Below are 17484 nucleotides of genomic sequence, written 5' to 3' on the forward strand. Positions count from 1 at the left end.
ACACAGCATGTTACTGTACCAAATACTGCAAGCAAGTATAATACAATGCTAAATATTTGTGTATCTAAACATATCTAAACACAGAAAAGGTAAAGTAAAAATAAAATATTATATTCTTATGAAAACACAGTCATATATGCAGTCCATCATTTACCAAAACACTTTATGCAGTGCATGTCTGTACTTTTAACAATACATCTTTAGTCTAAACACAAAAAGAACTTCAAACAAATCTGTAGCTACTTGGTAGGTTTGTTGTTTGTTGTGGGATAACACTTCTGGAAGTATTCTATATGTACTGCAGAACTGAGAAGATGAACATATATACTATTGTAGAGAACTAGGATTCTTACCAAAGGTTAAGGCAGATACACGGAATGGAAGAAGGAAAAGAACTAGTTAGTATGGAGTGCAATTAGAAGTATCAGCATAGCCTCCTGGTTTTCAAAATAAATGTATTTACAGACAAAATAATTTTTTCCCCAGCTCTGTTCTCTAAAAGGCCCTAGAAGAAAAAATAACCCAGTAGCAATGAGCACACCTATCACCTCGATCTTGGTTTCTATATACCATTCCGCATTAAATGGAACCAGGATTTTCAGAGAAATAGATGATTCTAGAGCTGGGTAGGCAAAATACAAGTAGACCCTGGAAGATCTTATTTTGTCAAAAAGGAAGGGCTCAAGAATAATAGACACATGTTAAAAAGATAAAGGAGCCAGCTTAAAAGGGCTCTCACTGGCCAAATATAAGCAGCAAAATGCATAACAATGATAGATTTTAACCACTGCATAACATAAAAACCTAACTAATAAATAAATAAGAATGAAAATATGTCCCATATGTAAAAGGAGAAATGTAAAAGGAGCCAGGAGCAGTGGCTCATGCCTGTAATCCTAACACTTTGGAGGCCAATGCAAATGGATTGCTTAAGCCCAGAAGTTTGAGACCAGCCTGAGCAAAATGGCACAACCCTATCTCTATAAAACTACAAAAAATTAGCTGGGCAGGGTGGCATGCGCCTGTAGTCCCAGGTACTTGGGAGGCTGTGGTGGGAGGATGGCTTGAGCTGGAAGGTCAAGGCTGCAATGAGTCATGATTTGTGTCACTGTGCTCCAGCCTGGGTGTTTTGAGACAGAGTGAGACCCAGTCTCAAAAACAAATAAATGTAAAAGAAATGATAGAGTTAGAAAACAAGCATCATAAAATGCTTGTATCATATTAATAACTGATTCAAGCACAAATAAATGCAAGTATCATAGTAATAACTGATTCAAGCCCAAACCATCAGTGGATGTTAAAACTACTGGGTAAAAGTTTGATGGTAAGCAAGATAGTTTCATGGTCTCAAGGTATGTCGCTACAGAATACTTATTAATTCAAAAAGAGAAAATGGTAACTTTACAGTGGAGAAATCAGGAGGATACCACCTTAATCTCAGCAATAATGAGACAAAGTGACATGACATGTCTCTTGCCAAAAATGCCTAACTTAAATCCTGAAAAAATATTAGACTAATCCAAACTTTATAGTACTTTTGGCCTGTATAGTTCAAAATGTAACATCACAAAAGACACAAAAAGGCTGAAGAACTACAGAATGATAACTACATGCAATACAAGATAATGAATGGGGTTGGGGGATATGATTGCTATAAAAGGCATCTTTGGGACAACTGTTAAAATTTGATTTAAGGTCTACATAATAGAGAATACAATTTTATCCATGTTAAGGTTTCTGAATGTAATAACTGTCCATTGTTACATTAGCAAATGACTTTACTCTTAGGTCATAACACATATAAATAAAAGACATTATACTGTAGTAATATCCAATGAATAAATGACAGTGATAATGTGTGTATGTGTATATAAAGACACACACACACTTGCCACATTTGCTTTATATTTTTCTTTTTATATGTGATAGTGTGTGTATGAGTGTGCACACCATCACATATAAAAAGAAAAATATAAACCAAATGTGGCAAAACAATTAATTGGTTGATCTACAGGAAGTGTAAGCAAAAGTTCACATATAGATAGCAAAAGAAATTTAACAATTTTGAAAAGGAAAAACATGGCAAAAAAAGAAGAAAATAATGGACTCACCATTTCTCTCTCAACTGGACTGTATCAAAAATCACATACATTTTTACTACTAGATTGAATTACTACATTGCAATATGAGGCTACCTAAAAAGACAACTCAGAAATTCAAAAGTTTGACTCTTTAATGGTGTAAACTAAAAATTATACCAAACCATTTAAGAACTCTTGATAGACCACCTATTATTTGCTAGCACACTGGGAGGTACAAGTTACCCTAAGCCACTAACTACTGTTTATGAAGTTCTATGTGGTCTGATCTGAGCTCAAGCGTATTGCAAATTCACTTAATCTATGAACCATTATGGAAAGTGTGATCAACCTGAGCCTTACTACTGAAAAAGTTAAATCATCCCATTTTTAAAATATTACAAATTAGGTATTTTCTGGACAGGGCCCTAGCTATGGTCTCTTCCTTGACCTATTGTAATAGAAGAATGTTCCCACTGATCTCATGTATGTTTATATTAACATTTTATTTATTTAAAATTAATCGCTGGGCTAGCATAGAGACAGAATTTCACCCAAAAACACTTCACCATGAAAGATACGTATTATTTAATAAAGATCATCTTTGTGCACACAGCAATTGACTACTGGGCACTATACATAAATATTTATCAAGTATGACAGTAAGAACTCAAAAAGACCAGAATTATGGAACCTGGCCATATTTTACAATAAGATGTTTATCCAAACAATAGATTACACAACCTTATTTGAATTCTTCATAAAAAGTAACTTTATATTTTATCCCAATTATATGGTAGTTTTAAAAATTATTTACTGATACAAATAAAAGCCAAGCACACCTGGAACATGGAATATACCTGCATAAGATGAATAGCAACTATGGATAATGTAGGATTATCTATAAGACAATGCTCTGGCCGGGCGCAGTGGCTCACGCCTGTAATCTCAGCACTTTGGGAGGCCAAAGCAGGTGAATCACCTGAGGTGAGGAGTTTGAGACCAGCCTGGCCAACATGGTGAAACCCCATTTCTACTAAAAAAGCAAAAAAACAAAATAATTAGCTGGGCATGGTGGCGGGCACCTATAATCCCAGCTACCTGGGAGGCTGAGGCAGGAGAATCACTTGAACCCAAGAGGTGGAGGCTGCAGTGAGCCAAGATCACACCACTGCACTCTAGCCTGGGCAACAAGAGCGAAACTGTCTCAAAAAGAAAAAAAAGAAAAAAAAAAGACAACACTCTGTAAAATGTACAGCAGGTCTATCAGCAGGGAAGGGAATGGGAAGGTGAAGCAGGGAAAGTATGGTCTGAAAATATGTAAAATATCCTTTCCTGACTAGCAACTGTGGCTGACACTTAAGGCTGGGAGTTGGATATAACCTAAAGCCTTAAAAAAAAAAAAAAAAAAAAGTAGCCCATATGCCCCAGGAAGAAAAAAGTTTGGGTGGCATAAAGAATTTTTTCCCTTGCTTTTATACATAAAAAAGAAACAATATTTTTCCTAGTTGTTATTTTTTCTAAGATTAAATAACACAATTACTTCTGAAATTTGAAATGATAAAAATAAAATCTCCGGCCAGCCGGGTGCAGTGGCTCACGCCTGTAATCCCAACACTTTGGGAGGTCAAGACGGGTGGATCACCTGAGATCAGGAGTTTGTAGACCAGCTTGGCCAACTGAAACCCCATCTCTACTAAAATACAAAAATTAGCCGCGTACGGTGGCACACGCCTGTAATTCCAGCTACCTGGGAGACTGAGGCAGGAGAATCACTGGAACCCAGGAGGTGAAGGTTGCAGTGAGCCAAGATCATGCCACTGCACTCCAGCCTCAGTGACAGAGAGCAACTCCGTCTCAAAAATAAATAAAAATAAATAAATAAAATCTCCCATATGAAAATGTTTTGAAAAACAAAGCTGGTGGACATTAAACAAAACAGGTTATTGTTAGTATTATTACTTTCACAGGAATTTATACATGTTAACTCTACTATGAAATACCAGGACAGACCAACAAAATTTTCACAAACAAGCATCCAGTAAATTCAGTAAAACAAATGGTACCCCATTTGGAAAGAATATAGTAAAGTTCTATGAGAAAAAAAAACCATACATATATATAAAGAAAGTTCTCCAATTAGGAATAAGTGAGGAACACTTATTTTTAATTAAATTTTTTAATCCAAATTACATAAACACACTTAGGATAAGTTAGAATTTGGTAGTTCATTTACTCTTTTTTTCCCTTAACTAAAGTGGAGCCCTTGTTACCTTCTCTAGAGTCCAGAGACAAAGTATAAGGTGTGTCCAAGCTGTGGTCAGAGATGACAGGTGCAGCTTGAGCAGGTGCCCCTAGACCAGATGTCACCTAGAGGTTTTGTTCTGGATGTAACCCTGACCAATATGTTCATGCCATGTTAAACTAGTCATCTCAGCAACTAAATTGGTTTCATTACAATACTTAGATCAACTGTTCTCAAACTTCAGTGTACTTAAGAATCACCTGGAGCACTTTTTGGAAATACATATTAATCAAATTATTAATACCTAAAACCACTGTTCAATCTTAGCATCACTAAAAGGGGACAACTAAACATTATATGCTTCATGATATGATGAAAAGCACAGCACTACCTATTAAGTATGCCTAAAATATTAAATCTGAATATTATTAACCTTTAGATCTATCACTTTTCAGCAAATATGTATGAGGGATAGAGGAACAAGTTAATTGACACCAAAAGAAAGCAATCAAAGCCAGAATTTAAGACAGTCTAAGGAACAAATTGGCCCCTTTACTCCAAATCAATGGTATAATGGGGAAAAAAAGGGCGGGGGGAGAGGGAAGGCAGCAGCCAAAACATCAAAACCAGCACATTCTCCCTGGGGCTCCACCAAAAATTTCTATGGCAGTAAGATGGGAGTGAAGCCCTGTAAACACTGACTTAGATATTCATGGAATATGGGTCTATCATTTTTGGTCAACAATTCAGAATATGATAGCTATTCCTGGACATCACTAAGAGATTTCCATTCCAGCAATAGTTTATTGCAATGTATTTAGTCAAATGAATTATCAATTCACAACATAATGAATACACAGAAAGTATCCAAGCACACGCGAAATTCATGTTTTAAAACAGAAAAAAAATTTTTGTTATTTCTTTTATCACATTATAGTTTAAACAGTAGAAAATGTATAGTTGTGCATCTCTTAGGTTGGTGCACAAGTAATTGCAGTTTTGGCCATGGTGTTACACTATTTACTGTGGGGTGAAACACTGGTGAAACACTATTTACTATGGGGAAGGGAAGAGAAGTAGTAATGTTTCCCCAAAATGTCTAGAGATCCACAATACACATTAGCAAAATAAAGTCTCTAAGAAGTCCTGCAATAAAGTAACCCAAGTTTAGCCTTTTGCTCAAGTTCATTTCGTCTTCTTTTCATGGAAATATATTAACATTTCTGGAAAACTAGTGTTTCTAGAGCACAAACTCTAGTTGGCCCTGAATACCAAAGACTGCGGTGACCAAAGCAGCAAAAGGAGAATCCCCTCAACCCCATCTGTCTGCTCCATTTATCCTCTATGTCCTTCCCAATTCAGACAAAATCCATTTTTACCATTAAACTTTAGTAGGTCTGGAAAACACCCAATAAGCACCTTCACAATATAATTAAAACTTTTAAATACTTTACCTAAAAATATATATTAAGTACCTGCTCACTGACTAATGAAATGCAGTTAAAACTTTGTTTTTCCTTCCTTTCCAACTTCTAATTTCATTCAGTTTGAGAATATAAAATATCTAGTAGCAATATACTTTTTTTTTTTTTTTTTTTCAGACAGAGTCTCGCTCTGTCACCCAGGCTGGAGTGCAGTGGCAGGATCTCGGCTCACTGCAAGCTCCGCCTCCCGAGTTCAAGTGATTCTCCTGCCTCAGCCTCCCGAGTAGCTGGGACTACAGGTGCATGCCACCACGCCCAGCTAATTTTTTGTATTTTTAGTAGAGACGGGGTTTCACTGTGTTAGCCAGACTGGTCTTGATCTCCTGACCTCGTGATTCACCTGCCTTGGCCTCCCAAAGTGTTGGGATTACAGGGCATGAGCCACCACGCCCGGCCGCAATATACTTGTCTATCAAAGACATTATAGATTTCACACGATCAACTATGAAAATACTGAATCCACAACAAAGCAGAGATAGGATTATGAAAGAGTGCTTCTATTCAGGGACATTTTTAGTTAACAGCTAAGGTAGAAAATTTAACTGCAAAAAAAAGCATATAAACATTTTTGGGAATTATAATGTTCTCATTTTGTATCCTCAGGAAAATTTGTAACCTCAGTGAAAACTATCTGTCTTAGAAAGAACTCAATTTATTTCTACTTTGGGCAATTTAAGCTCTAAAAACATGGATTCTAAGACATAACACTAACCTAGCTGAGCTTTGATAAGTCTTTCAACTTTCTCCACTTTCTGCTCTTCCTTTCAACAAGTCTGCATGTCCTTTAAAAACGTAACAGAATATCAGAAAATATCAAAATCAGGTTTTTTGTTTTTTAAAATGGACACACTGCCAGGCTCAGTGGCTCACTTTTGTATCCCAGCACTTTGGAAGGCTGAGGCACAGTGGCTCACTTTTGTATCCCAGCACTTTGGAAGGCTGAGGCGGGAGGATACCTTGAAGCCAGGCATTCAAGACAAGCATGAGCAACAAAGCAAGACCCCTGTCTACACACACACACACACACACACACACACACACACACACGATACAGTTTATAAGTTAAATTTGAAATACATGCATGAATAACTTATCGATATATTTGTCTTCCAATCTCCATATACTTTTATTTTCCTTCCTTGAATAAGAAGGGCAATCAGTTTATGCAGTTCTGTTTAGCAATTTACAAACTCAGTGCTTATATACCTAAGGCTTTCTCTTAAAAGAATTGATCTATATGGTGGACACTAACTAGAGAACACATGAATGTATTCATTCAATTTAACTAACAAATGTAAACTCCCTCAAATGGTGTAATTTAAGAAAGAGCTTTACCCACCAAGAAAAAAAAATAGAATAAATTCACAATGCGATTGAAAATGTACTATGGTAAACATAACTCTACAATTAAGTTTCTGACTATTCTAAAGGTAGGAACATATAAATAGAAATGAATATTTCAGTGCCAGAAAACTAGTAACATATAGTTTTGTACAATAAATTTTTAATGTCCAAGATATTTCACCCCCTTTCCAAAAAATCAAGTTTTATAAAGGAAACATCAAGTTAACCTTGACTACAGCTGTAATATTGGCATCAGTAAGCAAAAACAAAATTTTAAAATATTTGAAATATTTACCTAAATCTTCATACCAAAACTTCAAATTCTTAACCCAGATAAGACCAGCAAACTGTCCCCCAATTTCAACAACAAAACAGAACAAAAAATTAAAATCCAAGTAAATATGGAACACATTAGGCAAAGAGATACTTGGGCATAAATTTAACCATAAGTAATTTCCAAATATTATTGAACACATGTCATGAACACAACATTTTGGTCCAATTAATGAAATGTTCCCTAAGCCATTTAATTTTTTTTTTTTGCACTTTAATATCTCCATCTACAAAATGTGGGAAACTATACCTTATCCTTTCATACTATAGGAATATCCTAATAATAAACATTTGTGGAACACATTGAGATGTACATGCCAAGAAAAGGAACTACATGAAAATAAAGTGCATAAACATCACAGATGATTAGTATCCAATTTTTAATTTATTTATTTTATTTTATTTTATTTTTTTGAGAAAGAGTCTCGCTCTGTCGGCCAGGCTAGAGCGCAGTAGCACGATCTCCGCTCACTGCAACCTCCGTCTCCCGGGCTCAAGCAATTCTCCTGCATCAGCCTCCCAAGTAGCTGGGATTACAGGCATAAGCCACCATGCCAGGCTAATTTTTCTATTTTTGGTAGACACGGGGTTTCACCATGTTGGCCAGGCTGGTCTCAAACTCCTGACCTCAGGTAATCCGTCTGCCTTGGCCTCCCAAAGTGCTGAGATTACAGGCGTGAGCCACCGCACCTGGCCTCCAATTTTTAAACAGACTGCTTTTACACATTATCTGTAAGCACTTTACTTTTTTTTAATTTTTAATTTTTGTGGGTACACAGTAGGTGTATATATTTCTGGAGTAGGTGAGATACTTTGATACAGGCAGGCACTTATATTTGTAAAAATTAAATGCCAATGTTAAAATAACCAACTGCATTTTCAATTTTAGACTCTAAGAAATTTTTGTAGACAAGCTATAACTGAATAAATGTATATTTGAGAAAATTAAGTTAACATCTGGCAGACCATTAATACTCAAGTCTATATTTAATGACTGTCAATATTTGTATCAAAAATAACAAAACACTATTAAAATATACATGGCCAGCATACTAGCTTGCTCTTCCTAATTTAAATTATCTGTAATTATTATGAAGATATATCATAAAACACTAGGCTAACAGCCATCCATCCAATTAATAGCAAACTTACAGGGGAATGTGAGCAAATATTAAACTTGTAAAGGAGGAATAATACATATAATGACAGTCTTACAATAGGTCAAATGAAAAAGCAGTTCATATTAAAAAATTATTCCACTTGTAATTTAAAAAACACACTGCATTATCTGCTCATCAGTAATGATGATATTCAATCTGACGTAGCAAAGAGGTAACTTATCAAGTCACTCGATTACTATTTCTTACTATGAAGAGCCAATCTTATGGGTAGGTAATAGAATTGCTGTTACTTGGCATCTTGTCTGCCAATTAAGATTTTTCAGAGGAAGGTGTAAAAGCTAGCATCATATATATCCTCTTGCTGTGCAATATTAGACCACCAGGAAAAAATTCTTTCAAGGTTGGTAGTACCTAAGTTTTGACCAGCATATTTCTTTTGTATTTCTTTACAAGCCATGCAAATCTTCACATGGTTTTATTTTCCAAAACAAATGCTTCAACTTTTTTCCTAGTAGCCTAGCTACAACCCTGCAAAAACAAACCTAGAGAGTGACATATGGAGGAAAAACAAGTTTAACTAAGGACATAGTTCAAAAAGCAGCTTCTAATAAGAGCAAAAAGCCCAATTTGATCTGAAGACCATGTAAATACTTACAATGTTGAAACAACATAGTTAAAAACAGTACCTATAATTAATGATATCCTCCCAAGATAAAAATGACAACTGGAAAAACGATATTTATAATTAACTTTTGTTAAAAAAAATTGGAAGCCTAGATATTAATTTGATTATGCTAAAACTATTAGTATGAATGTAAACTCTTCAGAAAAATATACATCTCATGAATCATGTATATTCTACAGTACTTTCTGGTTATAAAATTTAAGTCAATCAATCTAACAAATATGAAGCAAAACTTCAAAAATATGTATTTCAAACAGTCCAAAATTCAAATGCTTTAAACTGATAAAAACATAAAACCAGAATATGTATTAACATGTTCCTCTCAATATCATAAACAGAAATGAGCAAATGAATGTCACGATGAATATAAAACTCTCTTGTTTCTCACCCCACTACTAACTCAACAGTTTTGGAGGTTAATTTTGCTTTTTGATTTAGCCCTTTAATTTAAAATGTACTCTGACACAAATGCCATCACACACACACAATAGATGACAACCATATTTAATATTTTCTAGACTTCCTGTGTAACTCAATAACTACTCCACAAAGTTCTGCGAACTCCAGCTTCAAGCCTGAAGTCAATCTAAGATAGCCAATAGAAAGTACACCTGTGCGATTACTGCATTTCCTATTTCAGAATGCTGAACGTAATACACAATAACTGAGTGTATCTGAAGCAATAATAAATGCAAAACTCAAATTATGCAGAAGCCACCTTACAAAAAAAGGCCTGTAATATCACTATTAAAAAGCAATAAATACAAAGAATATCATTTTAGTTTTTAATAACACCAACTAACTTAGGATCCTCTAAGTACTTTAAAAATAAAACACAGCCTCATGATAAATTACAATATGAAAGTATTCCTATAAGAAAAACTAGAGGCAAAAAAAAAAAAACGCTAAATCACAAAACATATCATCTAGACTGTATCACATACCAACTGAATAAGAAATTAAACTTTGCCAAATAAGCAGTCAAAAAAGAAGAGGGAGAATGAAAGAAAATCCAGATTATAGTATCCCATTTCATAGTATCCCCATTTTCCTAAAGATATAATAATCCTTTCGAACGTTTTTAAGTCACTGGAAATTCAACAAAAAGTAATTATCAAAACAATCCTGGTCACCTAAGCCACCAACATGTTATGCCATGTAGGAATATTCTACTGAAAAACCTATTCAATGACACTGTTCCAAACAAGAAGTTTCATTAAAAAAAAAAATTCTTAAAGCCAGAATTTTTAAAACTAAAGGAGTTTCCAAAACAAAGAAAAAAATTTTCCGAAAGGTTACAAAGTTTCATTAACTATCTTAAGTCTTTTACTAAGCATCACCTTTCTGCCCCTCAGTGGGTATCAAGCGATCAATAAGAATGTCACAAAAGAATGTTTACCAAGATTGGGGCTGGGGTGTCACCTGTAATGATTTTGTATGAAAAATGTAAACGATCCTGAAATTGGTGAGGAAGACTTTCACCTTCCTACAATCTCACTTTATTTATATTAAATGTGTCTCAGTCTGAAATGAACAAGAGCTTAAAAACTGTTTGGTGTGCAAGGTTTGCTTTTGTTTTTGCTAAAAACAAATCTCTCCATAAGTCCCTTATTTCCAAATACTATGGAAAAGTCACTACTACTCACCGCAAGTAATACTGTTTTAAAGCAAAGGCAGCGTTAGAACAACTTCTGGGAAAGTTGAACTCTTCAACAATTTCTCCCCACTGATTCTTCTCAGAAACCTGGTAAAACACAGGCACAGTTGTCTGAACGTGAACAATCTAAGAAAATCTTAACCTAACTATGAAATAAATACCCATTCTACAGAGATCTGTAGATACCTAAGGCATCAGTGGGTGTTTCGGATCGATCGGTAAGAGTTACTAAGCAAGGGCTTCTTGAATCACTGTGTTTTCACCAGAGAGCCCTGTATTTAATACCACTTGTTTTGTTTGGGGGTGGGGGGGTTTGGTGGGTTTGTTTTGTTTTTGAAGCCCGGACAATAACCAATCGCAAGTCCCTCTGTCGCCCCCTTTTAAATCTCAACGCGGTCCGTTTACACTAAAAAAAAAAAAAAAAAAAAAAAAAAAAAAAAAGTTCAAAAGGATCAATACAGTTCCGGACAGCGACGTCCGCGGGTTCGGGGGGGGGCCGGGGCTGGGGCCGATTCCGATCCCTCTCCCAGATCTATCCATCTCCATAGGCCCTTCTTTGAGGCCTACAGCTTCTGCCTAGCCTTGAAGCCTAAGATGGCTATTTGGAGACAGGTCCTGGTTTCTTTTGTTAGCTGTATAAACCGAGGGCGACGGGGCCGAGGCTGTGCCCCCGGCTGCCGGGATCATTTCGCAGCCGATTATCGATGTTAAACCTGCCCGCGCTAATTTTGAGTTGCACGAAAACTGCTCTCAGAGTCTGTGTGTCTCTGTGTCTCCGCCTGTGCTAGAGCGGCAGCGGCGGCAGAGCTGACTCGCGAGCGAGCGGGCGGGCGGCGCGGGAGCGGGGCGGGCGCGGGGCTCAGGCTGGCGCCCCGCACACCCGCACTCCCCGCCGCGGCGCTCAGACCCCGCCGGCCCGACCGGGCACCGGGCAGGGCGCGAGCCGGCGCCGGGCCGCCCGCCCGCCGGAGCCCCGCGCCCGCCGCGCGCACGCGAGCCACCAGGCCAAAAACAGCCCCGCCGCCGTCCGCCTCCGTGCCACCGGCTGGGAGCGAAAAGAACGCCTTTTGCCCCCGCGGGCCACCCCCCCAGCCCCAAGCGCCCACTCCGGGGTCAAAGGAGACTTTTTGGAGGAGGCCAGCGAGAGGGAAATACAAATTAAAACTTCCACTCACCTTCGCGAATCCGCCTAAAGTAGTGACTCTGGTGTAGAGACCGTGAAGATCCAGCTCCTTCCCACCCACCGCAGGGATTTTTTTAAAAGGCGACCTGCGGGAGAGAGAAAGCCCCGCACTTGTCAGCCGGGACCCCGTGCCCGGCCCGGGCGGGAGAGCCCCGTTCGCCCCGGCTCGCCCCGGCGCTGCCCCCCCGGTTCTGCTCTCACCCTCTGCTGTGGTGGAACTGCCGCAGCTCGTCCAGGAAAGCGAGTCCCTTTCTCCGCTCGTCCGGAGGCGCCTTCCCCGTCGAGTTTGCCATTATTTTTTCAAAGGAGGTTTTTAAAAAACCCAGATCGGTGTTTTAAAAGCGCCCCCCGCTCCCAGCGCTTCCTACCAGAGCCCGGAGCCCATTCCTCGGCCGGCGGCGGCGGGGCTCAGTCATGGGCCGGCGGTGGCGGCGGCGGCGGCGGCGGCGGCGGCGGCGGCGCAGGGAGGGAGGGAGGGAGGGGGAGGAGGAGGAGGAGGGGAAGGAGGGAGCAGGAGGCCAGGGGGAGAGGAGGGAAGGAGGGAGGGGAATTTCTAAAAAAGTTTAAAGAAATCGGAGCGAAACTAGAAGGGCAGGCGACTGCCGGATCCGCGCGAAGCCGCGGGGCGAGCGCGGCCCCCACCCCTTCCTTCCCTCCCTCCCCGTGGCCCGGCTCTCGCCCGCCTCTCAGCGCCGCCGGCTGAGGCAGCTCAGCCCGGGGACGCGATTCAACATGGTGCTGCTGCCGGGGGCGCGCGAGCGGGCGATGGGCAAGGCGAGCCGATGGTGAGGGGTCTGGGCGGCCAGAGGCCCAAGAGTTTCGGCGGCGGCGGCGGCGGGGCTAGGGCAGGCGGGGCTGGGGGTGGGGAGGGGGAGGTCTGTGTGGTGGTTTGTGGAAAGCGCGGTGACAGCGTGTATTTCGGCCCCGGCTCCGCGGGGCCCTCGCACACATTCACGCGCGGCCTCGGCCGCGGAGGCCGGGGCGTCCCCGGGCAGAAGCACCGGCGGCAGCTGAGCCGCTGCGCGCCGCCTGCCTGCTTCCCTCCCCGCCAGCCTCCCTCTCTGCCGCCGCCACGGCCTGGCAGCCAGTGCCACACAGCGACCCCCGAGGGCTGGCCGCGGCACTGCGCCTGGCTCCACACCGCCCCGGCAGATCCTCGCGGGGAACAATAGACTCGACTCGCCGGGCTTAGGGTTCGTCTGCAATGTGCCGCACATTTCACACGCACACAAAGCCGGCGGAAAGGGGGGCGGTGCGGGGAAACGGCCACTACCGGTTGTTCCAGGGTTAGGGGTGGAGGCGATGTTCGCGTCCCCGGCCCGGCTGTTGGAAGGGCCGCCTCGGAGTCCCCGCCCGCCCGACACAACCGGTGTGGCGCTCTGAAGGGAAGGGAAGCTCACCGGGGTAGCTCCTCACGCTACGCAACATTCACAGATCGGAATAAAGTCAATTTGTTACCTTCTGTTTTTGTAAAATCTAAAGGAATCGGCTTTTATGAGCCTGGTTATATTTTGGGGCCTGGTTAGCACATTTTCTATGAATTATCCACACGCTAACTTTAGCAAACTATACGTTAAATACAATGTGAACTGTCTGTCCTAGTTCTGTGGAAATAGAGTAATGCTCTTAATTCATCTTGCCGCTGGTTGGCTTCACATATCAAACTGGAGTATTCTATGAGCAAAGTTATGCAAACTAACTAAACTGGTTGGGAAGCAATCTATCGAACTTCGACAATAATAATTAACGTTTACATTTTTATAGTAAGGTCTCTTCAAGATTGCTGCGTTTAAAATAAATATCGAATAAAACGTTTTTCCTTGCTTTCAAATGTCTTAAATGTAATCCTCGTTTAAAATATTTTGAAGGTTAAAAAAACCCTCTGCTTAAATGACTCAAAACATCTCAACAAATACTACCACCTAAATTTGCATTTACGAGGGGTGTTGGAGCCGGCTCTTTGCTACAAATGTTAATTAAGATTACAGTACGTGAAACGTATTATTATTCCCATTTTAGTGACGGCCACCACGGGCAAAGTCACTGCCTAACCCAAGGTCACAGGGTAGTAGGGGTCTGGATGGGTTATTTCAGGTAGTCGTTCCAATGGGAACATTGCTTTGGAGGTGAAAAATTATGTAATATAGTGCAGCGTGCTTTCGGTGCTCACTCTAGGAAACGGACTTATTTCCCAACTAAAGTTTGTCTCTTAAGTGGGGTCGGAATAAGGTTGTGGCTAGGAAGTTCTGACAACCCAGGGCCAGTGAGTGTCTCGGAAGCCTGTGAGGGGCGGAGACCCGGCCCGGGGAGGTGGAGAAGCTCGGCGGCCGCGGGAGACTAGGGGTGAGGCTGCTGCGAGGAAGACCCGGTCAGCTGTCCCTTCCCCCATCGGTCCTCTTAGGGGGAGTGGAGATGTGGGCCTCGGAGCTGCGTGGCCCGGGCTGTGCGGATTCCCTAAACGCCGCACTTGCGCACAGCCCCTTACGTAACCGTCAGTGCCGGGGATTCCCTGGAGGGGGTCATTCTATTCAACCATTATACACACCCCGGGCTCCTGCCGCCGCGCCGCCGCCGCCTCACAAAATGGCGGCGCCCATAGAGGAGACAGCGGCCGCCTCCCCGGCCCCATTTTGTGGGAGGCGAGAGATCTGTCAACATGGAAAACCTCTGCTGAGGATGCATCCGAGTTTGGAAACCCCACTTAAGGGATGGAGCCTGGGGGATCACATTAAACGGAAAATGCCAACGACTTCTACCACCTCTACGCGTTTTTAGTTTTTCATTTTCTCGAAGGAAGCGCCAGAAGCCTGTGGAGTAATTGTAACTAGAAGGAGAACGGAAAGCTGAGGTGACTGCTCCGGGGACTTGGCGCGGCGCCTTGGTGGCTTTGGTTGCTCTTCCACTCTCCCGGCAGCTGACCAGAATCTCTTGGAGGGTCTCCTGGGCCACCTCGGCCGCGCCAGTCGTGCAGTGAGACTTCTGTAGTTTTAAAATGCCACAGTCCACGGCCCGGTCGGCACCGCTCGCCTGAATCGTGGGCTTCGGGAACCTTGGAGGCTGCTGCTCCAGGAACTCGCGGTCGGCCGGGAGCCGGGGAGCTTCGTTGCCGGGAGCGGGCGGTATTCGCGGACTCCGGCGGCCCTGGCGGCTCGCGGCCGGGATCCGAGCCGGGGATGACGATGCTGATGGAGCTGATGGGGCAAGAGTGGGAACGGAGGCACGTACACTGAAATTTAAGTCATCCAAGTTGGGACTTAAGATAGCAGGTTAATATTGTCTCAGGCGAGACTTAGAACGTCTTTTCTGGTATCCCAGTCTGCAGTGGGCAAATCTATTGCCTTTATTTCTCATTTAAGGGCAGAATGGAGGGATGACATATTTTTACTTTTCAAGAGGCGGTTGCCACTTTTAAGTCACTGTTATCTGTGTGTGTGTGTGTGTACATACACAAACATATACAATAGTGTGTTTTCAGAGCAAGTATCAAAGGCTAAAGACTTGGAGTGATACTAGTGTTTAAAAGCCTTTTTTAAAAAAATTAAGATGTGATGAGCAACTGGAGAATTGACTTTTAAAAATTTCTTTTCTGTAGAAGAGGCTATCTTCAAAATGGAGTCCTGAAGTATATCTGATGGATAGAATTTAAATTCTTAACACTGTATACCCTGTGGTCAAAAGCATCAACGTAAAACTTGATGTTTATCAGATTACTTATGTTTCAATTTTCCTGTGGTTAGAAAAATTAAGACAGAAGTAAGCTATTAACGGTATTTGCTTGTAAGAGTAACGTAAAGGTTTAAGGAAAGGTTTGTTGAAATAGATATGCATCACACGAATAATTTATTTTCAATGTTGTTTTCCAGTTGCAGCAATCATTTGTGTTTACATGAGTTTTTAAAAAAGGGTTTAATTTATTGTCGATTTTGACCCTCTTATTTAATCTCTAGTGCAGAAGTGCACCTTTCTGCAGGCTGCGCCTCAATCGCTAAGTTCCACTCTCCATCCTCTGCCGCGCTACTCCTGGCATGTGGATCACCAAGATACAATTTCTGGTCCTGTCTGTTCTTATTGATGTCCTTTAAAGTTAATAAATTTGATTGCCACTAATCAGTCTGTATCTCTTGCAAAAACACCACATTTAGCATCCAAGTAGAGTCAGAGTATGTTTTTTATGAGATTGTACTAAAGTAACCTTCTATTACATTTCTTATTACCATATTGCATTTCCTATAGTGGGCAGCATAGAGCAGGTGGATCCTGGCAAAGTAATGTTAGAGATGTGCTGACAGCTTTATAATAGATATTCTCCAACTAATTTGACAAGATATAAAATAAAATGTAGTTCGTAGTTTTCAAGCATTAATGGAAAGTGTTCCTATTAAAAAATTACCAATAACAGTGGAAATTGTTGCAATCCAATTTGTATAGTTTACTGTTTTGATGACAAAGCGCTTATGATGGGAAAAATGTAGTGTTGCTTTTGTAACTGCAAACGCTGCACGCCGTAATTAGAGGTTTATGTTATTTTATTTGAATTTTTCATTCTTACCATCAGTTTTCATGTTAGTCAGGAAATTGTGATAAATTAAAAATTCCCTCATTCAACTAAACCTTAAAAAACTGTACCCAGTTTCAAATCAAGCATTATCAGGTGTATGATTACAACAGCTGAAATAAATTGAGGAATTGGTATGCCAACTCAGTGGAGAAATTTTGGGATTTTAGGTCACTCTAAGATTTTAAAAAATAGTTTGATTCGTTAAACAAGGCTATTGAAGTTAAATTGATATTTCCTTAAAGATGATTTTAGAGAAAAATTCCTTGGCGAGCTTCGAGAATGCGTTCATGGCTTCTCTTGCCTGTACCTACTGCTATACTTTTTTATGTGGACTAATTTGTCTTATTTGAAAATTTGATTACAATATCAAATCCTAGATGAAGCCCTTCCATTCTTAGGGTGATTCTAAGGAGTACTGATAACTAAGCTCTTAAAAGGCGAGGAAATAGTTTATTCTACTGCAGATTAGGGTAATCTTAATACAGACACTCTGATGGTAATTCTAAGCAGTGTTGATAACTAAGCTTTTAAAAGATAAGGAAATAGTTTATTCTACTTCAGAGTAGGGTAATTTTAATGCCCTGAATATACTCTGAATCTTTTATAGATAGATTTCTGAATGATTTGGCCCAAAAAGTCTGATAAGCTTTGGGGAATTTTTTAATTTTTTTTTCTCTTAAAGAGAAATCAGAAATGTGGGATTTTTTAAAAAATTTATTTTCAGTAGATATTGGAGATTATGCTTTGTACATTAAATCCAGTTTGATTTTTAAGTGATAATTTTCAATTAAAGACT

The 17484-nt window shown here is 40.6% G+C and overlaps 1 protein-coding gene across 2 annotated transcripts in view; it reads right to left on the minus strand.

The window, feature by feature from the left end:
* ARID2 (AT-rich interaction domain 2) overlaps positions 1-13354 on the minus strand; it is a 183048-nt gene extending 169694 nt beyond the window's left edge. For both annotated transcript variants that reach the window (XM_004052997.5, XM_019039241.3), the window contains exons 1-3: positions 12332-13354; positions 12123-12216; positions 10937-11034 (exon numbers count right to left, since the gene is read on the minus strand). In XM_004052997.5, coding sequence (XP_004053045.1) covers positions 10937-11034; positions 12123-12216; positions 12332-12423 — 284 coding nt within the window. In that variant the 5' untranslated portion in view covers positions 12424-13354. The remainder of the gene's footprint in view (positions 1-10936; positions 11035-12122; positions 12217-12331) is intronic.
* Positions 13355-17484: the final 4130 nt, after the last annotated feature.

The sequence above is a fragment of the Gorilla gorilla genome, chromosome 10 (assembly GCF_029281585.2).
Source record: "Gorilla gorilla gorilla isolate KB3781 chromosome 10, NHGRI_mGorGor1-v2.1_pri, whole genome shotgun sequence".
In the NCBI taxonomy this organism is placed as follows: Eukaryota; Metazoa; Chordata; class Mammalia; order Primates; family Hominidae; genus Gorilla; species Gorilla gorilla.